Here is a 24,533-nt window from a genome sequence, read left to right as displayed (position 1 = left end):
TCGTTGAAAACCAATAATTTATCAAAACGCTGCGTGTGTATGTGGGGGGAGGGTGTCGCGACAGACAGGGCAGCGGTGGGCGGGCGCACAGGGAGGGAACGGTGCCCGGAGGGTGGGGGCAGCAGCTTGCCACTGGCGGGCCGTGCGGGCGGGGAGGCTAGACATTCTTGCCGCGCAGGCGCAGTTCGTGGCGCCGCAGGTGGTTGTAGAGCGACTGCACATAGGTGAAGACACACTTGGGGTCGGGCTTCTTGCCCATGATCATCATGTCCTCTACCTCCACGAGGGGCACGCAGTCCACCAGCATCCTGCAGGGAGGGGGCACGGGGATGGATGTCAGCGCCGGCCCCGCCTCTCGTGGCACCATCCTACCCCAAGGTCTTTTTTATTGCTGCCTTGCCTGCTAGTCTTTCATAAAGTCCAGACAGGGAAAACCCTTCTAGGAAGGCAGGAATCCCCTGGCTTCATCCACCCAAGCCTGGAGGCATCCCTCGGGGCAGGGGAGCAGAGCTAGGCAGGTGGAGGCGGAGATGGCATAAGAGAGCCCCATATCAGACCCAGGCAGGTCCTGGGTGTTTCCTCCAACTCTGGGGAGGGGCTGGATCCAAACCCTGCCCACGTTCTCCCTGGAGCCCTGCTTCTGCTCACACTCACTGGCACACTCCAGTTGGTAGAAGCCTCTCCGCTGGGCCTTTGCACCCAGATGGGCTTCATCACTGGACAATCTTTCTCTATGGACAGGTCTCACTCTAGCTATCCTATGGTCCCCTGATTATTGTTTGCTAGCTGCTTGACATGGTACTTCCTGCTGAGTGGCCCAGGGACCCCTGTTCTTTGAAGGGGGGTGGGGATAACCCTGCTGCTAGAGATGGAGGCCAGGGAGTGTGTGGGTGGCAGAGGGGTTCTCTAACCCTTATCACCTGCCTTGGGTAGAGCAGGGGAGGCAGATGAGGATTCCAACCAATACCAATGGACCATCTACCCCATGCTCAGGGGTGGGATTACCCTTCTGGCCATCCTTCAGAATGCTAGCTGCCCTTCACAGATAAGGAAACTGAGTCACAGGGCAGAAGACCCATTTGTTTCAAGCCTCACAGCTTAGTAAGTGCAGGCTGGGCCCCATGGGACCCAGGTCTCCAGCTCTGGATGTTGGCAAAGCCTCTTCCCCACTCTAGGGTGAGTGGGTTGTGCCTATAAAGCAACTGACAGCCCCAGGGCTCTGAAGCTGGAGTCTGTTCTCTGGCTCCTTTCCCCTGTCCCTCAACCCCCAGAGCAAGACCTTTTCTGCCTTGATCCCTGTTTGCTCTCTCCTATCTGCCATGCCTAGCACATAGCAAGCATTCAGACAGTGTTGCTGAATGAGTTTCCTATAGTGGAGAAGGCATAATAGCAAGAATTGCTCCTTATTCTCAAGACACCCGAGAACCCACGACCACCTCCCATTTTGTGCCCTTACGGACAAACTCAGAACTGTGGTAGGGCTGGGCCTACTCCCAGCTCATCTGGACTCCTTCAAGGAAGAAACCTGGGAGGCAGAACACCTCTGTTTTAGTCCAGATTCTATCCCTAACCAGTTGTGGGTGCTAGATAAGGCCCTGTTCTATGACTCAGTTTCCCCCTTTCTAGAACAGGACAGTCATTTCCTACCTCATTTGAGACCTTAGAAGAACTTAGGATGAATGAGAGGGTTCTGGGTCTGCTGCTGATGTGCTACGTGCCCCTGGGGTCATCCCTACCCCAGACCGGACTTGTTTCCTGAGCTGGACCAGGAGGCAGAGGCTTCTTCCAGCTGTGACTATCGTCCCGGAGATCCCGACCTCCCTCTCCAACCTGGTGCTCCCTCCCGCCCCCACTCCCTTCCCTGGAGACCTTATAAAGCCATTGTTTACACTGGGGCTCACGCAGGGCTCAGGGCTCAGGGCTCGGGCTGCCCCAGTGACAAGCCAAACACCAGGCAACTTGAGCAACAGCACGGCTGAGTCACAATTTCCAACTGGATCAGGGCTGGGCTGGGCCCCTCTCCCTCCAAGCTGGCTTGCTGGGCAGCAGCTCCTAAGTCCATATATGACCTGGAGATAGTACCAAGCCCATCCTCCCCTCACCTGCACTCCTCCTCTGAGTGTGTGTGTGCACATGTGGACTGCCCCCCACAATGGCTCCCGGCCCCAAGGGGCATCTAAGTGTGCCCCTACCTGTCACTGACTTACATTCCTTCAGGCAATCCCCTTGCTCCTTCTGGCCTCTATGTTTAATCCTCTCTACAAAATGGGCAGGAATGCAGTGATGGGGCAAGGAAAACAGTCACTAAGTGAGGAGACTGGAGTCCCAGTTTCTGGCCCCAGCTCTGACCTAAACATCCTCCCTCTCCCTCCTATTCCCAGGACAGTCTTAGCCCACCTCTCTCTCTCTGAGCTCCTTGTCTGTAATGGGCAGTTAGTTCAGGATCTGAATTCTCCAGTTTGATACTGAGGTAAGGTGACCACAGCTGGCTTAGGATCCAGAATCCCCAGCCAGAAACATCTTCCTGTTGAACTGGACATGCTCCTGAGTTCCCACTTTGGAGTACAGCACCAACTCCCCAGTGCCCACACAGGAGCCTGGCCGACTTCTTGACTTTCCCTCTCTCTCTACAAACCAGATCTATTGGGAAGCCTGTCCTTCTAGCTCTTAAGCTATTCCAGCCATCTAGTCCATCCCATCTCTTGTACAAGCCTCATCCAAGGACTGTCCTAGAATGCTGTTCTGACCACATCCATCCACTGTTTGGAAACCCTTTATAACTCCTATTGTCCTCTGGAGGAAGGTCAAACTTTTTTTTTTTTTTTAAATTGAGACGGAGTCTCGCTCTGTTGCCCGGGCTGGAGTGCAGTGGCATGATCTTGGCTCCCTGCAGCCTCTGCCTCCCAGGTTCAAGTGATTCTTCTGCCTCAGCCTTCTGAGCAACTGGGATTACAGGCATGTACCACCACACCCAGCTAATTTTTGTATTTTTAGTAGAAGTGGGGTTTCACCATGTTGGTCAGGCTGGTCTCAAACTCCTGACCTTGTGATGCACCCACCTCGGCCTCCCAAAGGGCTGGGATTACAGACGTGAGCCGAGGTGCCTGGCCTGAAGGTCAAACTTCTTACTGTGGATCCCTCCTCCTCCCTCACATCCAGACTCAAGTTTCTGCCCTTCCTTGTGTGCTGCGCTTTCCAGCTCTCTTGCCCTGCTAAGCCTAGGCTGATCCCTCTCCCCAGAACTCCCTCTCCCTCCTTTAGCCTGAACTTGTTCATATCCCAGCTTAGTTTGCACTTTTTTCAGATGCGGGTCCCAGACCTGCAACCTGGGTCAGGCATCTCCCCCGGGCTTCCCCATCACAGTGCTGCTCTCCTGTGTAATCACTGCCCATTTTGAATGTTTTTGCCTGCTGGGCCCTGAACTACCAGAAGACAGGGCCATGTCTGGCTCCTCTGGTTTGACTAAATGCCCCCTTTACTTCCCCCACCCGCCTCCTTGGACCCTCTCTGTGCCTTGCTGAGCAGATTCTGGTGAAACGGGGCAAGTGGGAGAGGTGGCATTTCTCACCGTGGGGCCCCGAACAGGGGTTAGGACTTTTTGGTTTTTACCAGCCCCTTCTGGACCAGACAGCGGTAGAACTCCTGGATGTACGTGTACACGCACTTCCAGTCAGGCTCTCGAAGCCGCACCATGTCCTCTGTATCCAGGAGCTGCGGGCAGTCCGCATGGGTCCTGGGGAGGGTAGGGGGCCGGGAAGGGGTGGGGGATGGGGGCAGGAGGCCAGGGCCCCGGGTGGGGAACAGAGGGAAGAGGCAGAGAAGAGAGAGGGGAGGAAACAGAGAGACACACACATACACACACACACACACAGAGACATGAGTTCAGTTACGTCTCCAGTGCTGCAGTCTGCCAGCCCCCCGCATGCCGCCTCCCCACTGTGGATGTGCTGCTCACTACCCGTCACTAATGGTGTGCAATGCAGACAGGGGTGGGGGCCAAACCAGTCACAGGTGCAGAGAACTCTAGGGACAAGCGGGAACGCAGGGTGGGGGCGATGGTGTTGGCACCAAGGTTTGAGAGGAGGGCTGTGCCCCGAGGAGGGGGGGTGAGGGAGGCGTGAGAGGAGGTGGGGGAAGGAGGGGGAGGAGGAGGAGAAGGAAGAAATTTGAGGGAAACCAGAAAGAGAAGGGGAGAGAAGGGGAGACAGATGGAGAAGGGTGCTGAGGGTGAGGTGAGCAGACGGGGCAACGATTCCAAAGTGGAGGGCTTGCTGAGGTCCTATATAAGCCTCTGGCAGGACTATATAGGCTGGGCGGGCACGGTGCCCGGGCCAGGAGCCTCCTTTTGGAATCTCCAGCCGGGATCCCGTGGGAGCAGGAAGCTCTGGTGATAGTGGGAGGAGAGCAGGACAGAGAAAGGGAGAGAGGGAGAAGGGGGCAGAGGGAGGATGGAGGGGATATGGACAGGGCCACCTGGCGGGCCTCGGCCCGGGCTGGTAGGCCGGCCTGTGGCTCCTTCGTTCCGGTGGGCACCTGGCACGCTCAGCAGCAGGTGGGTGGGGATGGAGAAGGACGGGGACTCTCTGGGCAAGGGGGTCTCAGCTGCTGACTGACAATGTGGCCGGCCCGCTCCAGGGGTTCTCAGGGCAACTGGGCCTGGCCCTGATGTCCAGCCCCAGATGCACAGCAACATGAGCAGGGCCAGGGCCCACACTTACTCCGCAGATGAGAAGGCCACCTCGAAGTTCTGGCGTCGGTTCTGAGGGCTAAGCTGCCCATAGTCGAAGGCCTCAGGGAAGAAGTTGTGCACCAGGGCACAGAAGGCCATCCCGTCACTCCAGCTGGAGGAGAAGTTCTGGATGTCCACGTGCTATAAGCCATAGGAGGACTGGTCAGGACCCTGCGGGCAACTCCCCCTGCTGCCTACCCTTCGGCATTCTGGTATTCCAGACCTAGGGCACTGGGCACAGAGAGGCCCTGTCACTTGCCCAAGGCTGCACAATGAGTGAATAGTTAGAGCACACGCCTCCTCCGTCAGTCTGTCAGCTCCCATGTTTGCGATTTTGGGCACAGAGGTACCGAGGGGCCCAGCGCCACCCAGCTAAGGTCATGGTCATGCCTCATCAATCCTTCCCTCAGTTAGAGAAATTGACTCAGGGCTTCCTGCACAGCAACAAAGAGGGGACTCCAAAGAGTGGGATCTGGCCTTGAACCCTGCTAACCACCCAACAGGCCCTGTCACTTCATCACTGATTCTGGAATTTAGGGCTTGTCTTGTGTCCTCTTTGAGCCTCAACTTCCTCACCTTAAGAGGCTTTCTATGTTCCCTGTGAGGCCACACAGTGGCAGAAAGTTACTGGGGAATGAAAGGAGCTCTGCTAAGAGGGAGGTGCTGAGCTGGATCTGAGGAGGCCTCCAGGCCCCCTGGCTTCCCGGGGCTCACCTCATAGCCACGCGTCTTGGCTCGGCACCAGTCCAGCAGCATCTGCTTGATGCTGCTGGCGTTGGGGACCCCGAAGCTGGTGGATCGCTGCACGGCTGCGCGGGGTCCGCCAGGGCTGCTGCAGGGACGGTGTCAGGACCAGGTCACACGACTATAAGAGGTGCTGCCTCGGTGGACCCACCGAGCAGATCCCAGGCCCCACCTTCCATGACCTTCCGGCCTTTGCACCACAGATCTAGCGGCACATTCTTCCCGTCTCTGCCCCGCCAACTATCAAGCCCCGCCCCCCACTGCCGGCCCCTTTCTGTAGCTCACCAGGCCGCGCCCTCCTTCTCCAGCTTCTCAATCATGGCCTTGCGCGCCTGGGAGGCTGAGGTCTTGGGCAGACTCTGCGCCTTCATCAGCTCTTTCTTCTTCTCGGCCTGGCGTTTCTCGAGGGCTGCCAGGCTGCCGGCCCGCGGGCTGGCCTGGTCCTCGCGGTCGAAGATGCTAGGGGTTGGAGAGGCACATGTTAGCAGGGAGAGGAGGGCTGCTCCCCAGCCTGGGCCACCACTCAGGAGGGGGCTCTTGTAGCACACTAGTATCTCCACTGCCACAAGCGCCGGCCAGGGAGGGAGGCGTCCTTATCTCACCCATTTTACAGAGAAGTACAGAGGCTCAAATGACAGCAAGATTTTCAACAGGTTTCCGCCCCGGCCTTCCTCCCACATGAGGAGTTCTCTGAGAAGGTTCATTGTACCCTCAAGTTACAGGCAAGTTTAGCTTCTGAGCACTATCCGCTAATAAAAATGACTAACATAATAATAGTAATTCATCTCTGTTGATCCTTTCCTGTATTCCATTTTAAACTTCACAAGGAGGGAGGGGCCTGGCCAATTCCACTAAAGGTGAGGAAACTGAGGCCCCTGGCAGTAACTTGCCTAAGTTTGAGGACGTGATGGGCGGGGCTAGAACTTGAACAGTCTCTCTGACTCAGAGTGCCTGGATCCCCTGGGTTCTCATCCTGGATTCTGATCCTGTTCCTGCTTTCTGCCAGCCCCAATAGCCTCTGTTACATGGGGGGTGCCCTCCTGCCTCATGGAGCTAAGGTATAAAGGTGCTCTGTGACTTGGGACATGGTTTGCAGACACTGGGAAGTGGCAGTGCCACCAGGCAGCTCAGTGTGGTAAGTAGCCCTCTCTAAGGGTTCAGTGCTATTGCGACCACTCAGATATGAGCCCTAAGCAACTCACTGGCCTCCCTGAGCATCCACCTCTCCTATGGTGTGGTTGAGAATTAAGTGAGATCCCAAAGTGAGCAGGATCCTTAACTCTCACTTGGCCCCTCCCTGGCTGTAGACCTATTACCTCCCAGCATCCCAGGCTACCCCTCTGTTTTATTTATTTATTTATTTTTGAGACTAAGTCTTGTGCTGTTGCCCAGGCTGGATACAGTGGAGCGATCTCAGCTCACCGAAACCTCTGCCTCCCAGGTTCAAGCCTTGGCCTCCCAAAGTGGTGGGATTACAGGTGAGAGCCACTGCACCCAGCCTACCCCTCTGTAAAATGGGTTTTGCAGTTATGTCCCCTGTGGCAATGACTCCTCTGTGGTTGGGTAATGGGTGCTGGTGCTCACCTGCCCATCTTCTTGGATGAGGAGGAAGAGGAGAAGGTCTTGGTTTGCACCATGGTGCTGCCACTGCCATCTGTAAAAAAGGGGAAGGGGCACCAGGTGAGGGCCTGGGCTGCACATCAGGAGATGGGATGGGAGGCTGTGTGGAGGGACAGTGATAGCTGCAGGCAGAGAAGAGAAAATGACGGCACAGTTGAAGACACGAAGAGAGAGCTCAAGGAAGAGCTGGAGGAGGTGGGCGGGCAGGCAGGCAGGCAGGCACAGCACGATGCCAGGTGGCCTTACTCTCCGAGTGCCTCATGAAACTCGACTCCACTGTGGTGGTGCGGGCCGTCCGTGTGCCATCATCTGCAGGGGCAGGGGATGAGAAGGATGTGAAAGGCACAGGGGGCTGAGGGAGGATGTGTTCCCACCCTGAGCCCTGGGCCCCACTTGGCCCCTTACTGGAGTGGACGAGCCGCTCAGTCTTGGTAACAGTGCTAACAGCAGAGCCGTCAGCTGCCCGTTGGCTGTGCCTCGTGGTAGTCTCAGTGGCTGTGTTGCCGCGGCCCTCCCCTGGCCGGGCCCGTGCCTCCTGCAGCCGCCGTTCCCGCTCCTTGTCCCGCTGGTCTGGGCAGGGGATGCCCCACACATGCGCAAAGGGCCACCAATGCCCACACAGCACAGATGCACAGGTGCATTGGGGCACACAAGATGGGGTGGAGGGTGGCTTGTTAGAAACATTAATGACACAGGTAACAAGGGCCTCTCTAGGAGCAGCTGGGGTGAGGGGCCAGGGAATGGAGTGTGGGAAGGGGCTGATGGACTTAGGTAGAAACTAGAGAATAGGGAATAGCTAAACTCAAAGAGGTAAAGATCTAAGAAGGGAGTTTCTATGGGCATGAGTAGCTGAGTCAGGAGGGGTTATCTAGATCTAGTGAGGCAGCAGCTGAGTCCAAGGAAGGAGAAGCTGGGTGAGGAAGTAGCTGAGTGGGCCATCAGTGGGTCTTTGGTTGCAGGAGAAGAGCAGCTGGACACAGAAATATCTAGATCCAGGAAGGGAGCAACTGATGGGATCTGAGAAGCAATTTGATCCAGGGGAAGAGTAGTTGGGAGAGAAGCTGATGAAGGGGGTTAACTGGGCTTAAAATAGAATTAGGTGGGTAGAGATAGAGGCTGGGGTGGCCATCAGTGGGCCCCGGCAGAAGCAGCTAATTGAGAGTACTTGAGAGGGAAGCAATTGAACCCAGAATCTAAGGGAATAAATAGATGTGTCCAGGGAAGAACTATATGAGGGAGGAAGTTGCTGTGTCCAGGAAAGGGGAAGCTGGATGGGGCAGAGGCTAAGATGGCCATCAGTGGACTTCAGGGAGAGGAGCAGCTGGGAGAAGGAGTATCTGGATTCAAGGAAGGAGTCGTTGACAGTACTTGGAGAAGCAACTGGATCCAAGGAGAGAGTAGCTGAGGGAGGGAGTAACTGGGTCTAGGAAGGAGAAGAGAAGCTGGTTGGGGAGAATAACTGGGGTTGCCAGCAGGAGAGAAGCAGCTAGGGAAGGGAGCAGCTGGATCCAACAGGGAGTAGGCAAGGGAACTGCTGGGTCTAGAGAAGGAGAAGCTGGGTAGGGCAGCCATTGAGCTGGAGTGTCCACGAATGGACCCCAGAGTATGAGGGGAGCAGCTGGGGAGTGGGGCAGCTGGATCTAGGGTAGGGCAACTGGCTCTCTACCTCTCTTCCTTTGTCGGAGCTCACGAAGTGCGGCCCGGATGAGCTTCCGCTCTTCAAAGTCTGTGCTCTGATCCAGCTGCATAGAGAGCCCGTCATTGCCTACCTGATGCCTGCTGGTCCCTGGCTTCTGCCAACCCCCAGCCCACCAGATCTGGCCATACCATCTTGTCCAAGACTCCTTCATCCTCAATAGTCATCAGCTCCTCAGCGCTCAGGGGGCTCCGCCCTTCTGGTGCTTTGTCCACTTGGGTCTGCTCGGCCCCATTGGCCGCTTCCACCACTCCAGAGGGAAGCTCTGCTGGCTCTGGTTCCATCTGTAGGGTGGGGAGAGGGCATGGATTTTAAGAGGGGCATGGGTGAAACCCATCATGCTGGCACAGCCTTGGAAATAACCACTAGCCTGGCAGCCTACCTGCCCAAAGATAGCCATGTTAGTGTCAGGAAAGAGGCATGGACAGCCTTGTTGTAGGGCTCCATGTACCGAGCATTGTATTTTACAATTGATGGTAATAATAATGATGATTTCCAGTCCATAGTAAGTTTTGTATAAGCACTAGGGATTTTACTGTCCCTATTTAACAGAAGCAAAGGCCGGGCGCAGTGGCTCATGCCTGTAATCTCAACACTTTGGGAGGCCGAGGTGGGAGGATCACTTGTTGCCAGCAGTTTGAGACCAACCTGGGTAACACCCCATCTTTACAAACACAAAAATAAAAAATTAGCTATGTGGCCGGGCGCAGCGGCTCACACTTGTAATCCCAGCACTTTGGGAGGCCGAGGTGGGTGGATCAAGAGGTCAAGAGATTGAGACCATCCTGGTCAACATGGTGAAACTCCGTCTCTACTAAAAATACAAAAATTAGCTGGGCATGGTGGCGCATGCCTGTGGTCCCAGCTACTTGGGAGGCTGAGGCAGGAGAATTGCCTGAACCCAGGAGGCGGAGGTTGCGGTGATCCAAGATCGCGCCATTGTGCTCCAGCCTGGGTAACAAGACTGAAATTCTGTCTCCAAAAAAAAAAAAAAAAAAATTAGCTGCGCATGGTGGTGTGCACCTGCAATCCCAGCTACTCAGAAGGCTGAGGTAGGAGGATGGGACTTGAGCCCAGGAGTTAGAGGCTGCAGAGAGCTATGATCAGCAGCTACACTCCAGCCTGGGCAATGGAGTAAGACCCTGTTTAAAACAAAACAAAACAAAACAAAACAAGACCCCCCCCAAAAAAAAAAAACAGAAGGGAAACTGAGCTCAGGGCAGCTGACTGACTTGCCCGCAGTCTCTAAGTGCAAAGCGGCCTGGGACCTGAGCTGAAGGTAGTCTAGCTCCTGAACCGCAGTTCTTTTTGCTGCTTTGTTCCCAGCCCCCTCTCAGGCAGGCTCTGCTCTGTGCTGCCAGTTCCTGAGGCCTGGGTCCTCCTGGGCCAGTGCCCAGGCAGCACATGTTGCCCCCCCATCCCCCTGCCACCTTGCCAAGGGGGCTGGCCCAGGGCCCGTAAGCTCCTGACCAGGTGTTTGACCGGGGCTGTCCTGAGCCAAGACCTCTCTGAAACTCTCCTCTGTACCACCTCCGCCTTCCTCGCCCTGTTGGAAACCATCCTCTAAGGAGTCTCCAGCCCTGAAGCCCTCCCAGCCCCTTGAAGACAAGGCCTCAGGCCAACTATTATGGCCCTTCCTCTCCTGGCAGGGCCTCTCTGTCTGTTATAAGGGTAAGGAGAGCCGAGGTGGCAGCTGTTTCAGGGAAGCTTGGTCTGGCCAGGGTGCAGGGTGGTGGAGGCGGGGGCTGGGGCCTGGGCCATGCCAGGGGCTGCCAGGGCAGCTGCCATGCATGCCTCAGGGCTGGAGCCTGACACCCTCTTGCCCCAGTCTTGGAGCACTAGTGCCCCAGTCCCCAGTCTTCATAGGTAAACTGAGGCTCAAAGAAGGTGATGACATACCTAAAGTCACAGCGGAGGCAGAGCCTGACTCAAAACCACCCCCTCCCACCAACCCAGAGGGACTTACGAGACTAGTGCTGCGGGCAGTGCTGGTGGAGGAGCGGCGGCGGGTGCTAAAGGCAGGTGGGTGGGCCACAGGGGTCCCAGCATCCTCAGCCGCCTGGAAGAGGGCCTCGGGGTCGGCGGCAGCCAAAAGCAGCTCGCTGGGCTCCAGCTCAGGCTCAAGGCCAGACACAAGTGGGACTCCCAGTCGTAGGCTCAGCACCTCCACCTGCCTGCTCAGTGCATCCAGCCGCCGGCTCAGTGCTGCTCTCTCTGCCCGCAGCTCTTCAGCTGCCCGGGCCAGCGGCTCCACCGTGGCCACAGCTACCTCGGCTGCCTGGGTCACTGCTGCCCGGCCTGCCTCAGCCACCGCCCGCAGCTCCTCCAATGCCCGGCCCAACTGCTGCTCCAGGGCTGCAGCCAGCTCAGGCCCAGGCCCTGGTACCCCTGGCATGGTGCTGGTGGGGACTCTATGGGGGGTAATGGTGGGGCAGTGGCAGGGGCTGCTGCCTCTGGCTGACAGTGTCTGAGTCTTTGCAGCTGGTCTGAGGGCAAAGGCAAGGGCAGCGGGCCTGCCCCGCCCCTGCCGCCTAGCCCGCCACCAGCCAGCTGGAGCTGCAGCCCAAATAGAAACCTATTCTGGGATCCTCCGTGGAAGGGGCAGTGGGGGAGGGGGGCCTGCCCAAGCAGGCAGATCGCCAGGCCTGGCTCTAGCCCTGCAGAAACCATACACCTGCAGGACAGTAAGACTGCATGGGTGTAAAGATCACTGAGATCAGGGTCCCATGCCCATAGGTGAGGAAACTGAGGCAGGGAACAGGAAATGGACCTATCTGAGCCACCATGTACATTAGCTGTGAGAATCCAGTCTGCTGGACTCCACTCCTTTACCCTCATGCCATGCTGTTTTCGACAGCTGGAACAGATGGGGGAATGGAGGCACAGGGCGGCAGGACTTTGAGTGATCTGCTGCAAAAAGTGTCTTGGCCTGAGATAAATGCCCTCTGGCCTGCCCATGGTGCTCACATCCAGCCACAGACTTTGAGCAAGCACATTATGGGCACATCATCTGTTCCCCCTTGGTTCCAGATGGGTAAACTGAGGCAAGTTGGTGGTGTCAGACCCAGGTCTCACTGTGGCACCTCCCATCCACCTCAAGGGCCTCAGCTGGTCCCCTCACCCCACCTCACACAATCCCTTGTCAGAGGGCAGCTGGATCCTGGTTTTTTGGAGGAAGGGTGCTTTTTTTCCCTCACTCTCTCCCTGTCTCCAGAGAAGGCCCAAAGCTGACTCTAGCCATCTCACCTTAGCCAAAGTCCCGTTCAGTCCCTGGTTCAGCACAGAGGGCATTACCTGGGCAGCCAGGTGGCCTGCTTGGGAATCCCTTCCTCAGCTGAGCTCCTGGCTAGTGGATCCTGGGCTTGGGAATGAATAATGGAAGGGTGCTGCGTATTCAGTTCCCAAGGCACCTGCTAGGCTGCTGCCTCACCTGACCGGCACCCCTCTGCATGTCTGTCCCCCATCAGTGCCTCTGCCCAACCCCCACAGGGAGGTTGACGCAGATGCTAATCGCTAATCTCCAATCTCCTAATGGGCCCAGCTGATCTTGGATGAGCAGGTGAGCTGTTCTATACCTCAGGGCTAATGTCCAGTGTGGGTGGGCGCAGGGGCACTGGGTCTGCCACAGGAAGAGGGGAGCAAGCCCCCACTACTCTCTCTGAGCCTCAGTTTCCCCATCTGTTCACCAGGAATGAACCAACCAGTTTTGGACTAAGGATCAGAGATCAGCATGCAGGAAGCCTAATGCCAGTACAGAGTAAGCTTCCGACACACTTAGGGGCTGATACGCTAGGGTCTGGCCTTAGCTCTGCCGCTGACTAGCTGTGGTCTGTGAGCAGCCACCTTCCCTCTCTGGGCCTCAGTTTCTCTGTGTGTGCAGTAGGGGAGGAACAGAGGAACCCTGCTAGCCCTACACCCTGAAGCAATCTATGTGAGGCTGACGGATTGTGAGGCTGGTGGGATGAGGAGGGGCTCACCTTGATGCTGCAACCTCCTCGGCTACCGGGGGAGGCATGGCTGAAGCTGGTGACATGAGTGACACTGCCCAGCCGAGTCAGGGTCCCAGGACTGTTGACACGGGTGATGGTGCTCTTGCCCCCACTACTGGTGCTGAGGAGGGTCGGGGGCGCCCGCAGTCCCAGTGTCAGTTCTGAGTGGGGAGAAAGGTGGCTGTCAGGAGGATCAGGTGGAGTGAGGGTAGTGCCAGCCAAGGTTGATAGTGCCCTCGCTCCCAGCACACCCTTTGAAGACACCCTGAGCCCTGGCCGCAGCACCTGTCCTGTATGCAGAGGTGCGGTTGCAAGGCACTCATCCCCAGTGGGGAGGCAGTGGGGGGGCCTACCTGCCCTCTGGTTGCCTGTGGGCAGCAGCACCCGGCCTGTGGAGGCCTGGCCACGGCCGTCCTTGATCTCGATGGTGAATGTGGTCTTCATACTGCCCCCTGGCCCGGCAGTGCCGACAGCCACGGGCAGCGGGGCACCAGGCTCCTCTGAACGTGCCACAGGCCCCCCTGATCCGTTTTCAAGGGGCCTGGCAGCCAAGCCCCGCCCCCTGGGGCCCTCCTCCTGGGGGCAGCTTCGAAGCTGGGCCAGGGGCTGGGCTACTCCACGTTGCTCCTTACTGAACCGGGAGGAGGTGTCACTGGGGCCCCGAGAGGAGGAGCCACTGGAGGAGGAGGCAGGGGTGGTGCTAGTGAGGGAGGGGCCCAGGAGCCTTGCCGGGGTCAGGGGACCTAGGGCAGCCCGGGGTGTGCCATCCTGGAGCCTAGCAGCCATAGGAGAATCAGATGTGAACTTGTGGACACGGTCCCGCACAGAGCCAGCCCGCTGGAACGAGGAAGGTCCGCTGGCAAGGGGGGTGGACTCTAGAAAGGACAGGAGGGCTGTCAGCGGCTGGGTGGGTTTGGGTCTGTCCAGAACCTAGTAGGGGGTGAGAATAGGCGGTACCTCGGTTCTGGGCTGGCTGGCGGGGGCTGAGCACCGACAGGGAGCGTTGGCAGGGTCGGGGTCTAGCCAGGTCTGGCAGGTTGGGGAGGGGGTGGCGGTCATGTGAGGAAAGAGAAAAGACAGGGGATAGTAGGTGTTCACCTCTCAATCCTCTCCTCTACACCTCCCTAGCCTCCCACCCTTTCCTATACCCAACCCCCATCCTGCCTCTCCATCCCCTCCTGGATCTCACACTCTGGCATCACCACTCGGCTTCGTCTCTCCTACAGGCACCTCCTTCCCCTCCCACACCAACCCTAGGATGATCTGGATGTTCCTGTGCACCGGGCAAGGCTTAGGCTGGAGGAAGGGTGCCAAGATCCTTCCTGCAGATGGGGAGGGGGGACAGCCCCCTGGCCAGTGCTGCCCACAGCTCCAGCTGGGAGATGGGCAGACTCCCTTATTGGGGAGAAGAATGTGCCTGAGGCTGGTTGCCTTTCAAGGCTGCGGGGGAGGCCTCTAGCCATGGGGGTGGAGGGGGAGGTGGGCCTAGCTGGGGGCGGGGACACTTCAGGGGTGGGGTGCAGTGTCAGGGACTGCCTAGACCTGAGGAAGCTGGAGCTGCCAGGCACAAGAGCCCATTCTCTCGGCAGGGAAAGGGAGGCTGGGAGAGGGGAAGCCGATGCCTGTACTACCCCTGCTGGGACCCTCACCTGCTCTCTTGGTGTCAGAGGGGCCTCTGGGGGGACTCTGGGCAGCAGGGGTCTCTTTGTGGCCAGACAGGAGCTGCAAGGGAAAACACAGCATAAGCAAGGCCTGACTCCCAGACCCACTCACCTGCCCGGCATCCCTGCCCCTCGTCCAGACTCACCTTGTTGGCCACCTGGCCCTCAGTGCTGGGAGGCGTTGGAGACTCCTGAGGCTCAGGGCTGGTGGTCTTGGGTGGGCTGGCAGGTGGCTCTGGGCTGCCTGGAACCTCGGCTGTAGGGCACTGGGCCTCAGCAGGCTCCAATGGAGGCTCGGGAGAGGCAGGGGTGGGTGAACTGTAGGGTGAGGCAGGTGAGCGGGAGGTGCTCCCAGGATGGGTCTGCAGCAGGAGTGTCACTGTGGTCACATCCTGGCTGGTGCCTTCAGGGGTGGGGGTTGACTTTGAGACCTCTGCCTGCTGCTCTTGTTCCTCTTGCTCTGGCACCTGCAAGGGACCCATAGGATACAACCAAGGCTCCCTAGGCCTCAAGTGCCACTCCTGCCACCGAGGGCCAGGCTGACAGGTGCCGAGGGCAGGGCATGCAAAGCAGAGCAGCGGGGACATGGCTTCCTGTAGGCACACCTGCACAGGCACTGCCACTGGCACGCTAGGGCAGTCTCTGATCCCCACTTCCCGATCTCTCGGCACTGCCTAGCCTAAGGTGTTCAGAGAGGACCCGGGCCTGATGTCAGTGGGTGGGGATGGCAGGAGACCTGTTGGGGACGGGAGCCTTAATAGATTCCTGGAGTCGAGGTTCCTGACCCCTCGCCTCAGCCTGGTTCATCTGGAGTGGGGATGGGGTCCTACCAGGACCATGGACCCAGCAGCCTCTGCTGGCCACTTAGGGAAACTGCATGGCCTGACCTCAACCACAGTCTCTGGAGAATAAAGAGAACTGTGAACAGTGCCCCATGAGCCACCTGGGGTCTGACATGCAGGCCCCATAACCCAAGGTAAGGGTGTGGGCTGTGTGGAGGGTGAAGGGCAGCCCTGGGATGGGTTGAAGCAGGGGAGGTGCCAGGGCCAGATTTGCATTTCTGGGAGATCCCTCTGGCTGCTGAATAGAGGCTGGATGGCACGGGTGGGCCCCTTACAGTCAAATACCAGCCTAGCAAAGACACACAGGCACTCTGTGCTACTGGCATCCGTGGGCACAGGACACTGGGCCACCCTCCCACCCACCTTACCTCACACTGTTCCAGCCTGTGTGCCGCTCGCCCCTTGCTGTCCTCTCTGGAGCCACTGTTGGGACGCCCGCTGTACAACCTCCCAGCCAAGGTGGCCGCTGGAAGGGAAGGAACACGTGTCAGGTGAGTGTCGGGGAGGTGCTGTGGATGGCAGACAGCAGGACAGGGGTGGGGTCAAGACATGACACATACCCTCAATCTCCTGAGCCCGGACACGGCGGATGGCAGCTCGGATCAGCTTGCGCTCCTCATACTCACCGGCGCTTCGCAACTGTGGGTGAGAGGCAGGCCGTGGGAGTTGGGCTGTGGAGCCCAGGTCTTCACCTGCCCTGCCCCCATTCCCTGCCCCGGCCTGGGCCTCACCAGCGCAGTCAACTCCTCCACATCGTTCATGGACTCCAGCTGCCCTGCCAGCTGTGCCAGGGCAGCCCGCTGCTCAGCTTCCTGCTGCTGAGAGCTGCAGAGACATCATGACTGTACCCACCACTGCCATGGCCAGGTCGTGGAGGATGTGGGCTAAGGGTAGGAGCCAGAACAGAGTACCCAGAACCTTGGCAGAAGGGCATGTGGCTGTGCACACCCTCTGACTGCACACTGACACACATATGCCCATGGACATAGGCACTAATACCACACACTCAGATGTGCTGACTACACCAGCACAGCCACAATGCCATGATCAGTACATGCTCCATGCCCACAAACATCCCTGTTTTTCCAGAAGCCTGTGTGCACATACTGCCGTTTGCACATGCAGTCCACAGATACACTTGTGATCACGCCTGCCAGCACGCATGAGCTGAGCCCTGGCACGCACTCACCCTCTCACCCGCATGTTCCATCCCCCGCTACTCACTGCAGCCAGTTCTCCTTATTGTCCTGCCGCTCGGCACGGAAGCGCTTGGATGCCAGGGCCTCCTCCTCGCGCTCCAGCTCCTGCCGCTGCAGTTCCCGGATGGCTGAGCGGATGCGCCGCCGCTCTGCCAGGTCGGCTGTGACCTCCAGCTGCAGCGGGGGCGAGGGGCAGGTCATTTTGGCTGCCAGGGGCAGAGGGCTGGCACCAGCTGCCCACAGCTCTGCCTGTGGCACAATGTGTGGCCTGTGTCCACTCCCTCTGCCCCAAGCCCTTCACGTGGCTGCCTGCCCACTCAGGGTCTCAGGGGTAGACCCAGCCCCCATTTCAGCGCTCCCGGGGAGCCCACTGTGCATTGTGGTTCACAGAGCACATGACTGTGAGTGGACAGCCAGAAACCGCCCACCTGTGCCAGGTGCCAAGCCAGGCACTCCTTCCTGCAATTTGATTCCTACCCCTCAGAGCCCAGACCCCCAAGAGTCAGGGAGCTTTTGCAGGAGGAGGAGGGAGGCCACCCTGTGGGCCACTAACAAGGCCCCTAGAGGGAAAAGTGACTTGTGCTGCTGAAGTCCACCCTCTGAGCAAGGGAGGCTTTCATGGTCTAGTCACCAAGCATCACAGCCCAGCTGGGAGTAGACTGCCTCATCCACAGATGGGGAAACTGAGAGCAGGTGCTCAGGGGTCCTGCCTGGCTGAGGGCTATGCTTCCCACTGCACTGGCCTGGTCCTAGCCACCATTGAGGGAAGCCAGGGTGCAGAGTGGGAGGACCACCCCCCCAGACATATAAGGCAGCTGGCACTAGGGGCCACCTCAGGGCCTTAGAGAGGGCATCCCTGGGTGACAGGGGTTCCTCCCAAGTTCTTAGCCCCTCAGTTCCCAGGAAATTGGGGGTGACTGGTCTAACCAGGTTTAGGAAAGAACACCTTCTCTGGAGTGAGTCAGCCAATCCTGTTGCCTTCCCTACACCTCCACCAAGTAGAGCCACCCCCTACAGACCCTCCATGGCTCAAGGGAGAGAGGACTGGCCCCGGATCCCCCAGGAAGATAGTGGCAGAGATAAGCCTTCAGTGTGGGTCTGATAACCAGATGGGAGCCAGTAAAGGCAGGTGATTTCCTCTGTTCCCACTCCCCAGATCATTCGGAGTAGGGCCAAAGAACCCTCTATCACCTCCCTCTTTAGCCCCCACCCATCATTCCCTTCTGCTTAGTGAGAAGGCCAGGTGGCAAGGGTGGGGATGGGGTGGAGACAGTTTTCAGCAGAGAGTGTGGGCTGGCCCAGCTCAGCCAGGAGCCAGCTTGTCCTAGTCTGAAGAGAGCAGGGAGAGTCTTGGAGGCAAAGTCCCCCAGGCTCTACATTCCTGAGGTGGCCCCCTGAAATTCAGTCCAGAGCCCCCAGTTGGTTCCAGCCCCAGTACAGTCCTGGCTGGGTGATCAGGGGCACATCCCTGAAACTCTCTGTCTTGGTTTTCTTATTTGCCAGTGGGTGGGGGTGGGAACAGTGACTTGGGCTCTCCTGTACATGGCTGCAGTTGCAATAAGCATCACCCCCATACTTGGTTCTAGCCAGTCAGGAGGAGAGAGAGAGACGGAGAGGGCAAATGGGAAGGGCAGGATACCCCAAGGCATCAGTAACATTTATGGAGAGCCTCTAGGTTGAACCCTGTACTGAGACCCCTACTTGTCCTAAACTCACAAAAACCCTAGATACTGTGTTATTCCCATTTGACAGATGAGGAGATTGAGGTCCAGGGAGGAGATGTGATTTGTTTATGGTCAAATGACCTGAGCCAGGATTTGAACTCAGGTTTCTTTGACTCCAGGGCCTGCCCTATACTGAAGACAGCTCTGCTACTGGGGTCTGTTTGTCATGGTGGGGACCTCAGGGACCCTCGCACTGTGTTGGAGACCCCTCTAGCCTGGACTAGAGATGCTCTGAGGCCTAAGGGGACCTCATAGCAGAGGCGAGGAGGAGGCTCACTCCCCAGCCCCCACGTCCTGGCTACATCTCAGGCTTAGAGCCTCCTGTGGTGCATTTGGAGACTGGGGGCCAGAGGGGACAGTGGGCCCAGCCCCTCCTGTAAGAGAGTAAAGAGGCCCAGAGGTGCAAGTGCTAGCCTTTTGTCTCCTTGGTCCCCATTCCCAGTGCTCCGGGCTCTGAGGTGGGGTTCTTGCCCCTGGCAAAAGCCTGATGTAGGAACTTAGCCACCTCTACGACACAACCCCGGGAGCTTCAGTGTCCCCATCTGGAAAATGGGAGCCTCCCTCGGATCCCCCAAAGTGGGTGGGCAAGGCTGGGGACTGACAACCTCATTCCACTGGTCACCCTCTGGCACAACCCTTCCCTTTGGGCCTGGAGGCAAAGGTTGGACCACAGTGTCCCCTCTGTGTGTCCCGGGTTCCACCCTGCCAGGCCCCACCACCGTGTAAGGAGGGGACTGTGGGAGGGAGGGAAGGAAGTACAAAGCGCCATTGTCTACTGAGGGGGAAGGGGAAGGGGATGGGGCGGTTTCCGAAACTGCCCAGTGAAATTCTCCCGGGAGGAAAGACGGTGCTTCCTCCCCTGGAGGGCTGGCTCTCCGCGTACTCTCTGCCCTCACTGCTGGGGACGTCTGGCAGGCCCTGAGGTCTCGCTGGGCCTGTCTCCCCAACAGCATAACGGAGGGGACTCTCCGGACGTTCTCTCAGTCCCAGCTCCACCAGTAGCCCTTAGGGGACCAGCCGGCGGTGGAGCGAGGCCTCGCCAGGGGGCGCCGAAGGCCCGCAGGCTGCGCGACTGCCCACCCTCGCGGGGCGCCGCCCTCGCCTCGCCCACCCGGCCTCGCGCTAGGCGCCGAAGGGGGAGCCAGATCGGAACTCCCCCGCTACCGCCTGCTTCCGTGTCCCGATCTACAGGGAAGAAACCGAGGTCCCCGGGACACCCAGCTAAGTGAGTGGTGGAGCCCGAACTCGAACCCGGGACCGAGGCAGAGGGCGTCCCGGCGGGTGGTGGAAGGGCACGCGGCATGCCAGTCCCCAGGCGCCCCCATTCCGCGCAACCCCCTGTCCAGTCCTCAGGAATGTGCGGGAGCCGGGGCCGGAAGCTGCTGCCCGCGTCCCCAGATCGGCCCGACGCTGGGGCACAGGGCAGGCGGAGCGAGCCCAGCTTTTCCATATAAGGCCCGGCCCCGGAGGGAGGAGCCCGGCTCGGGACGCCCCCGTTCCTGCCACGAGGCCGGCGGGGGGCAGGCCGGCGCGTGGGGCGCAGTAATGGCGGGCGCTGGGGGCTGGAGGAGCCGCTCCCGGGGTGGGAAAGACTTCGAGCTGCACCGATCCCTAGACCGAGGCAGGTTCCCATATGTCCTTTCCCAGAGATGGGGGCGTGGGTGGGCTGACTTCAACCACTGCTCCAGCTTCTCCCAAACTCTTTTTCAGCGCCGCCTGAGCCTCGCATGAGAGAGGGAGGTGGCGGCAGAAGAGCCCTGAGCCTGACTGTGGACACCTTGAGATAAGGATGCTCGGGAACCTGGCCTGGAATTCTCTCTTTTTGGACTGCGCTGCCTCTACGACCCCCACTGGGACTCGGACGTCCTGGGGGGAGGTCGAGCTGACTGGTGGGCACTTTTGGAAACCCAACCCCATCCCCTCCAGGCTGCACACATCTTAAAACGGCAGTGGAGAGGCAGACATCCAGAGTCTAATGCACTGGTCTGAGAACATACAGGCACAGTGTCTTGGGGAGGTCATGGCAGCGGCTGGGCACTGCCCAGTGGCTGGGTTACACTGGCTGGTTCCAGCCTCTGCCTTTAGGGGAAGGCATGGGGGTGGGGTGGGTCACTTGTTCTCTAGGTAAGGTAAATCTTTAATTTAACTCCCTGGACAAGGGTCTGGGACTGGGGAGATGGAGCTCCTCTGGCCCCTCCCCTAGGCCAGGCTGCCTGGTCTCGGGGGGTTGGGGGACGAGCCCTGCCCCACTGCGTTGCTCTACAGCCTCTCTGTGCCTGGGGGTAGATCGGACTCTCAGGAAGAGCAACGAGAAAGGGGATGGAATGTCCTCATCTTTCCTCCATGAGAGATCTGGGTCCATGCCTCATTCTGTCCCCATGCAAACCCTAGGACCTAGAGTTTGTGTGCACACCTCTCCCTCCCTCCCTCCCTGTTACACATAAAGGAACTGAGACCCACAGTGGAAAAATGAGATGAGAAGCCACAGAACCCGTAAGGGCGCAAAAAGCCTGTCTCTCTCTTATGGCCCTGACTTTCCCAGGACTCTAGTCCCCCATGGCCCACTATGGGGTTGGGATTTTGGCACAGTTCCTTCTTAGATGGGTGTCCTTGAGCAGGTGATTTCAACTCTTGAGTCTCAGTGCCCAGGCTTTCAGAGCTGCTGTGATTATTCTGTGACATGGGATACCCAGTGCCCAGCCTGCCCCCTGCCAGGCCTTGGCATTATTAATCATTGCTGCTACTATTATCACTGGGCCAGTTTCCAGGGGTGGGCACTGCCCTGGCTGTTGCTCTGGAGAGGCAGATCCAGCCTCCCCACACCTGTGGCTGCACATGGGCGAGTCCTCAGCAGTTACTGTTTAAACAGGTGGTGGCCGTGGAGGGCTGGGAGGGACTAGGCTTCAGCACCTGGCATGGACAGGCACATGCCGCAGGGGCCTCTGCATCAGCCACATGGAACTGGCCTACTTGTGTTCCTGTGTCTTCCTCCTCCTGACCTTTCCCCCATCACTTCTTTCTGCCAGCTGAGAGGTACCTGGGATTGGCCCTGACTCTCTGGCTTGGCTTTCCTGTCCCCACAGTGGGTGATGGGGCCACTTACCAGCTTCCGAAGGGCTCCCTCATCCAGCCCAGCTAAGGCGTCGTCCGCCATCTCGCTGGCCCCTAGCTCCGTTGGTTCCTTTCTGGTGAGATCCCCAGTGCCTGTGGCACCTGTCACCAGCTCAGAGAATTCTGCAGGGGACAGACATGAATCAGGCCTGCTGGGGCTTCTAGAAACCACAGGCACTTAGGCTCTGTGCCTTAGTTTCCCTCTTTAACCTATAAGCATCCATTGCTGTCCCATCCTGTAATGTGGCTCCTGGCTGGAAGTTGCCCTCTGCCTTAGGGTGGTTTACTGGAAAACTCACCAAACCCAGGGTAGCCCCAAGGTCTCTGGTTCCAGCCCTGCCAGCTTGGCCACCAGTCTGCTGTGTGGCCTGGGATAGACTCTCATCCTGTCAAAACCTCAAACAGGGAGGGCAGGGACATGGATTGAGAAGCCGGGGCTCCGCAAGGCCCAACCAAGCTGTGCTCACCACCAGGGGTGCACTCCAATGTCCACAGTTTCCTGCCCCACCCACCCATGCCCAGTGCCTACTCAGCCCCCACCCACTCTACAAGTTCAGCCTCTGGCTGTGGGCTGAACCCATATCCAAGTTTTTGCTGCCACCACCACTGTCATTCCCCCAGGTATAGGAAGTTACACTGTCTTCCAATTCTTGGAGCCAGCTCTGCTGTCCCAACCTCCTGAAGCCAGGTGTCCAGGTACCCAGCACCTCCTGCCAATTCACAAATAATTCGGTTCCCCATCTGGAAGGGCCTTCAGAAGCTGACCTGCCCAACCTCTGGGTTTCAGGCAAACAGAGGATTGGAGAGGGCCAAGGATTTGCCACCAAGCAAGGAGGAACCCAAAAGACTTAGAGGGCAGAGAAGGATGTAATTAAAATCTTGGTCATCTCTGGCTTCTGAAGCTCCATTCCAAAGTTCCCTCAAGGGCCTAGAACACTCTCAGTGACAGGGGCAAGAGCCCTATCTTGCCCCAATGATGGGGCAAAAACCCTACTGCTGCTCATCAAAATGGACCCCTAAATCCTGGCCCAGCCTCCTGGTGCAGATCTCTCCTTCCTCCTGTAGCCCTAAGTAATGTCTGTCTGGAATTTGAGGGCCCCTGGTCTGGCACACTGTGGATGCTTACTAATGTATGGTGACTGAGATGGCCCCAGGACTACCCCCCACCTCCTGTTGATTCATCTTTCAATCATCTCTTCCCTCTCTTCAGAACAGTCACTTGGGAAGTTGCCTCATCCCATGCATGGGTCAGGGGTGGGGGTTACCCCTCTACACAGTCGGGGTGTGTGGGACCCTGCCTATTCAAGTCGCTGCTTGCTCTTCCTCCCATCCGGGTAGGCTCAGAGGTGTCAGCCTCCCAATTTCTGCCTGTTAGTGTCCTTGCCTCTTACCTACTTACTCTGTCTGGGTTAAACCTCTTCAAGACTGTCCAGTGGTCACCAACCTTAGGTTCTGCGTACATTCTGGTTCCCCCCACGTCTTTTCTTCTAAGGGGCAGGTGTCCCTAATGCCTAATCTAGGGCACCCACGGGACTATAAGATCCCTGCCGCTGCCCTTCTGCAATCCCATGGCTCCCTGTCACACAGTTTGGGGTCACCGGATATTGTGAGGGGCCTCAGGGTTCTGTGGCAGCTTCCCCAGGGTTTCTGCCACCAAAGACGAGCGCCCCAGTGGGGCCTGGAGCCTTTTAGGAATCCGCGGGCGTCTTCCTCCCACAGTCTCAGAACTTTATCCCATGGCTTAGAGCTCTCGTGGACGAGTGGGGGCTCCTAGGTCTGGACGTTCCAGAACTCCTGTCCAGACATCCGGGTTCCACCCCCGGACACGTTGGGGCAGCACCAGGATCCCCCCCTAGGTCCGCACACCCACCTCTCAGTCCAGCCCACCCGTCTGGCGCAGGCTCGGCTTAGCTTGTTCGGGACCCGGCAGATGGATTAGACACGCGCAGGCGGGAGGCGCCGCGACCCGGTGTCCCAGGCCCGCTCAGCAACCGTCCCCTGGATTCTGCGGAGAGCTGCCCGTCCAGCCGCGCCAGCGCCCCGTGGCCCCACCCCGTCCCGACGCGCCAGCCAATCCTCGGTTAGGTACCTCCCACTCTCGTGCCCCATTGGGAAAATTCAATTTGACGGTCACGCCCCGGAGGAAGACCCCGCCCCTTGCGGGCCAGGGAGCTCGGAGATCGTAGTCTTGGGGTCGTCTGCAGCGGTGGGTTTAGCTATTCGGGTGGGCATCGGCAGGAGCCCATAGGCTCTGCGCCAAGTCGGAGAGGACGCACGAGCCGAGGTAAGTTTCCTGGGGTCGTAGGAATCTCAGAGCCTTCTGGACAGCCCGTCTCCGCCCTCCTCTTTGTTCCTGAGACCACGTCCCTTCGCTCGACTCCACCCCTTTCTCGCGTCTGTTTAAGCTCTGCCGCCGTCCCCAGGCTGCTTTCGGGACACCTGATCTGGGCCACCTCCGAGCAGGGACTGAGTGATCGGCAGCACCTTGGCCCTGTGTTGGAGCGCCGGGACCATCTCAGGTGGAGCAGGATCAATCACACAGCACGCCTTCCCCAGCCCACACACCTTTGCAAAGACATTGCCTTCATGTAGCGTGTAGCCTTCATGTAGCATTCTTCTACCTTCCAAGCCCTGAGAGTCTGCCTTTAGGAGCGCTGGAGTCCTAAATAAGGAATGTGGAGTCCAGGCTCTCATTCAGCAATTAGCCAGGTGATCCAGGAGGTCAGACCCACTAGGAAGCCTATTTCATCTTCAATGCCAGAGGCCCTAAAGCCGCCCACGGGTCTCCGTGGAGTCCAAAGTGGGTAGAGTTGGGAATATGAGTTCTGGAGTCCTGTCAAATAAAAATAATAAATAGCCGGGCGTGGTGGCTCACGCCTGTAATCTCAGCACTTTGGGAGGCCGAGGCAGGTGGATCACCTGAGGTCAAGAGTTCAAGACCAGCCTGGCCAACATGGTGAAACCCTGTCTTAAAAAAGAAAAGAAAAAATAAGAAAAACGAAATAAATAAATAAATAATCACTTATTTTGTAGGGCATATAATGCCCATAATAACCATATAAGACCTTGACTATTGTCCCATTTTACAGATGAGGACAACAGCTGATAAGTAGCAAAGCTGTGATTGATATCCAGCTCCTTCTGAGTCCAGATTCTGTGCTTTTAACTATTATAATGTGGGATTCTGGGAAGGTAGTTTCAATCTTTTGCCCCAGAAG

General features: G+C 58.2%; 1 protein-coding gene across 5 annotated transcripts; it reads right to left on the bottom strand.

The window, feature by feature from the left end:
• Positions 1-23,324, bottom strand: SMTN (smoothelin). 5 transcript variants are annotated; one of them, XM_064367906.1, is made up of 21 exons: positions 23,186-23,324; positions 21,308-21,438; positions 16,506-16,654; positions 16,013-16,106; positions 15,842-15,920; positions 15,650-15,747; positions 14,586-14,906; positions 14,428-14,500; positions 13,736-13,807; positions 13,132-13,653; positions 12,767-12,939; positions 8,921-9,073; positions 8,760-8,835; positions 7,499-7,663; positions 7,340-7,402; positions 7,058-7,127; positions 5,759-5,932; positions 5,444-5,561; positions 4,719-4,870; positions 3,569-3,733; positions 1-308 (listed from the first exon to the last, which is right to left on the bottom strand). In XM_064367906.1, the coding sequence occupies exons 2-20, from the start codon at positions 21,356-21,358 to the stop codon at positions 3,589-3,591; spliced, it is 2,748 nt and encodes a 915-aa protein (XP_064223976.1). In that variant the 5' UTR covers positions 21,359-21,438; positions 23,186-23,324; the 3' UTR covers positions 1-308; positions 3,569-3,588. The 5 variants fall into 5 exon arrangements, with proteins under 5 accessions (XP_064223976.1, XP_064223975.1, XP_064223977.1 ...); XM_064367909.1 differs by lacking the exon at positions 1-308 and adding an exon at positions 10,756-10,848 and having other exon boundaries at positions 380-3,733; positions 23,186-23,307; XM_064367905.1 differs by lacking the exon at positions 3,569-3,733.
• Between the last annotated feature and the right edge of the window lie 1,209 nt (positions 23,325-24,533).

Source organism: Aotus nancymaae, unplaced genomic scaffold, assembly GCF_030222135.1.
Source record: "Aotus nancymaae isolate 86718 unplaced genomic scaffold, 86718_ANA_hifiasm-v0.15.2.pri h1tg000076l, whole genome shotgun sequence".
Lineage (NCBI taxonomy): Eukaryota > Metazoa > Chordata > Mammalia > Primates > Aotidae > Aotus > Aotus nancymaae.
The sequence above is the reverse complement of the archived record's forward strand: the minus strand, read 5'-3'. Positions and strand labels throughout refer to the sequence as shown.

Excerpts from the sequence above, each read along its gene's own strand:
- SMTN (XM_064367909.1), bottom strand. The coding sequence starts at position 21,358 with ATGGCGGACGACGCCTTAGCTGGGCTGGATGAGGGAGCCCTTCGGAAG. Across the intron at positions 16,655-21,307 it reads AGGGAGCCCTTCGGAAGCTG|CTGGAGGTCACAGCCGACCT; the intron begins GTAAGTGGCCCC and ends CCCCCGCTGCAG. Across the intron at positions 15,748-15,841 it reads CCGGGCTCAGGAGATTGAGG|CGGCCACCTTGGCTGGGAGG; the intron begins GTATGTGTCATG and ends CTTCCCTTCCAG.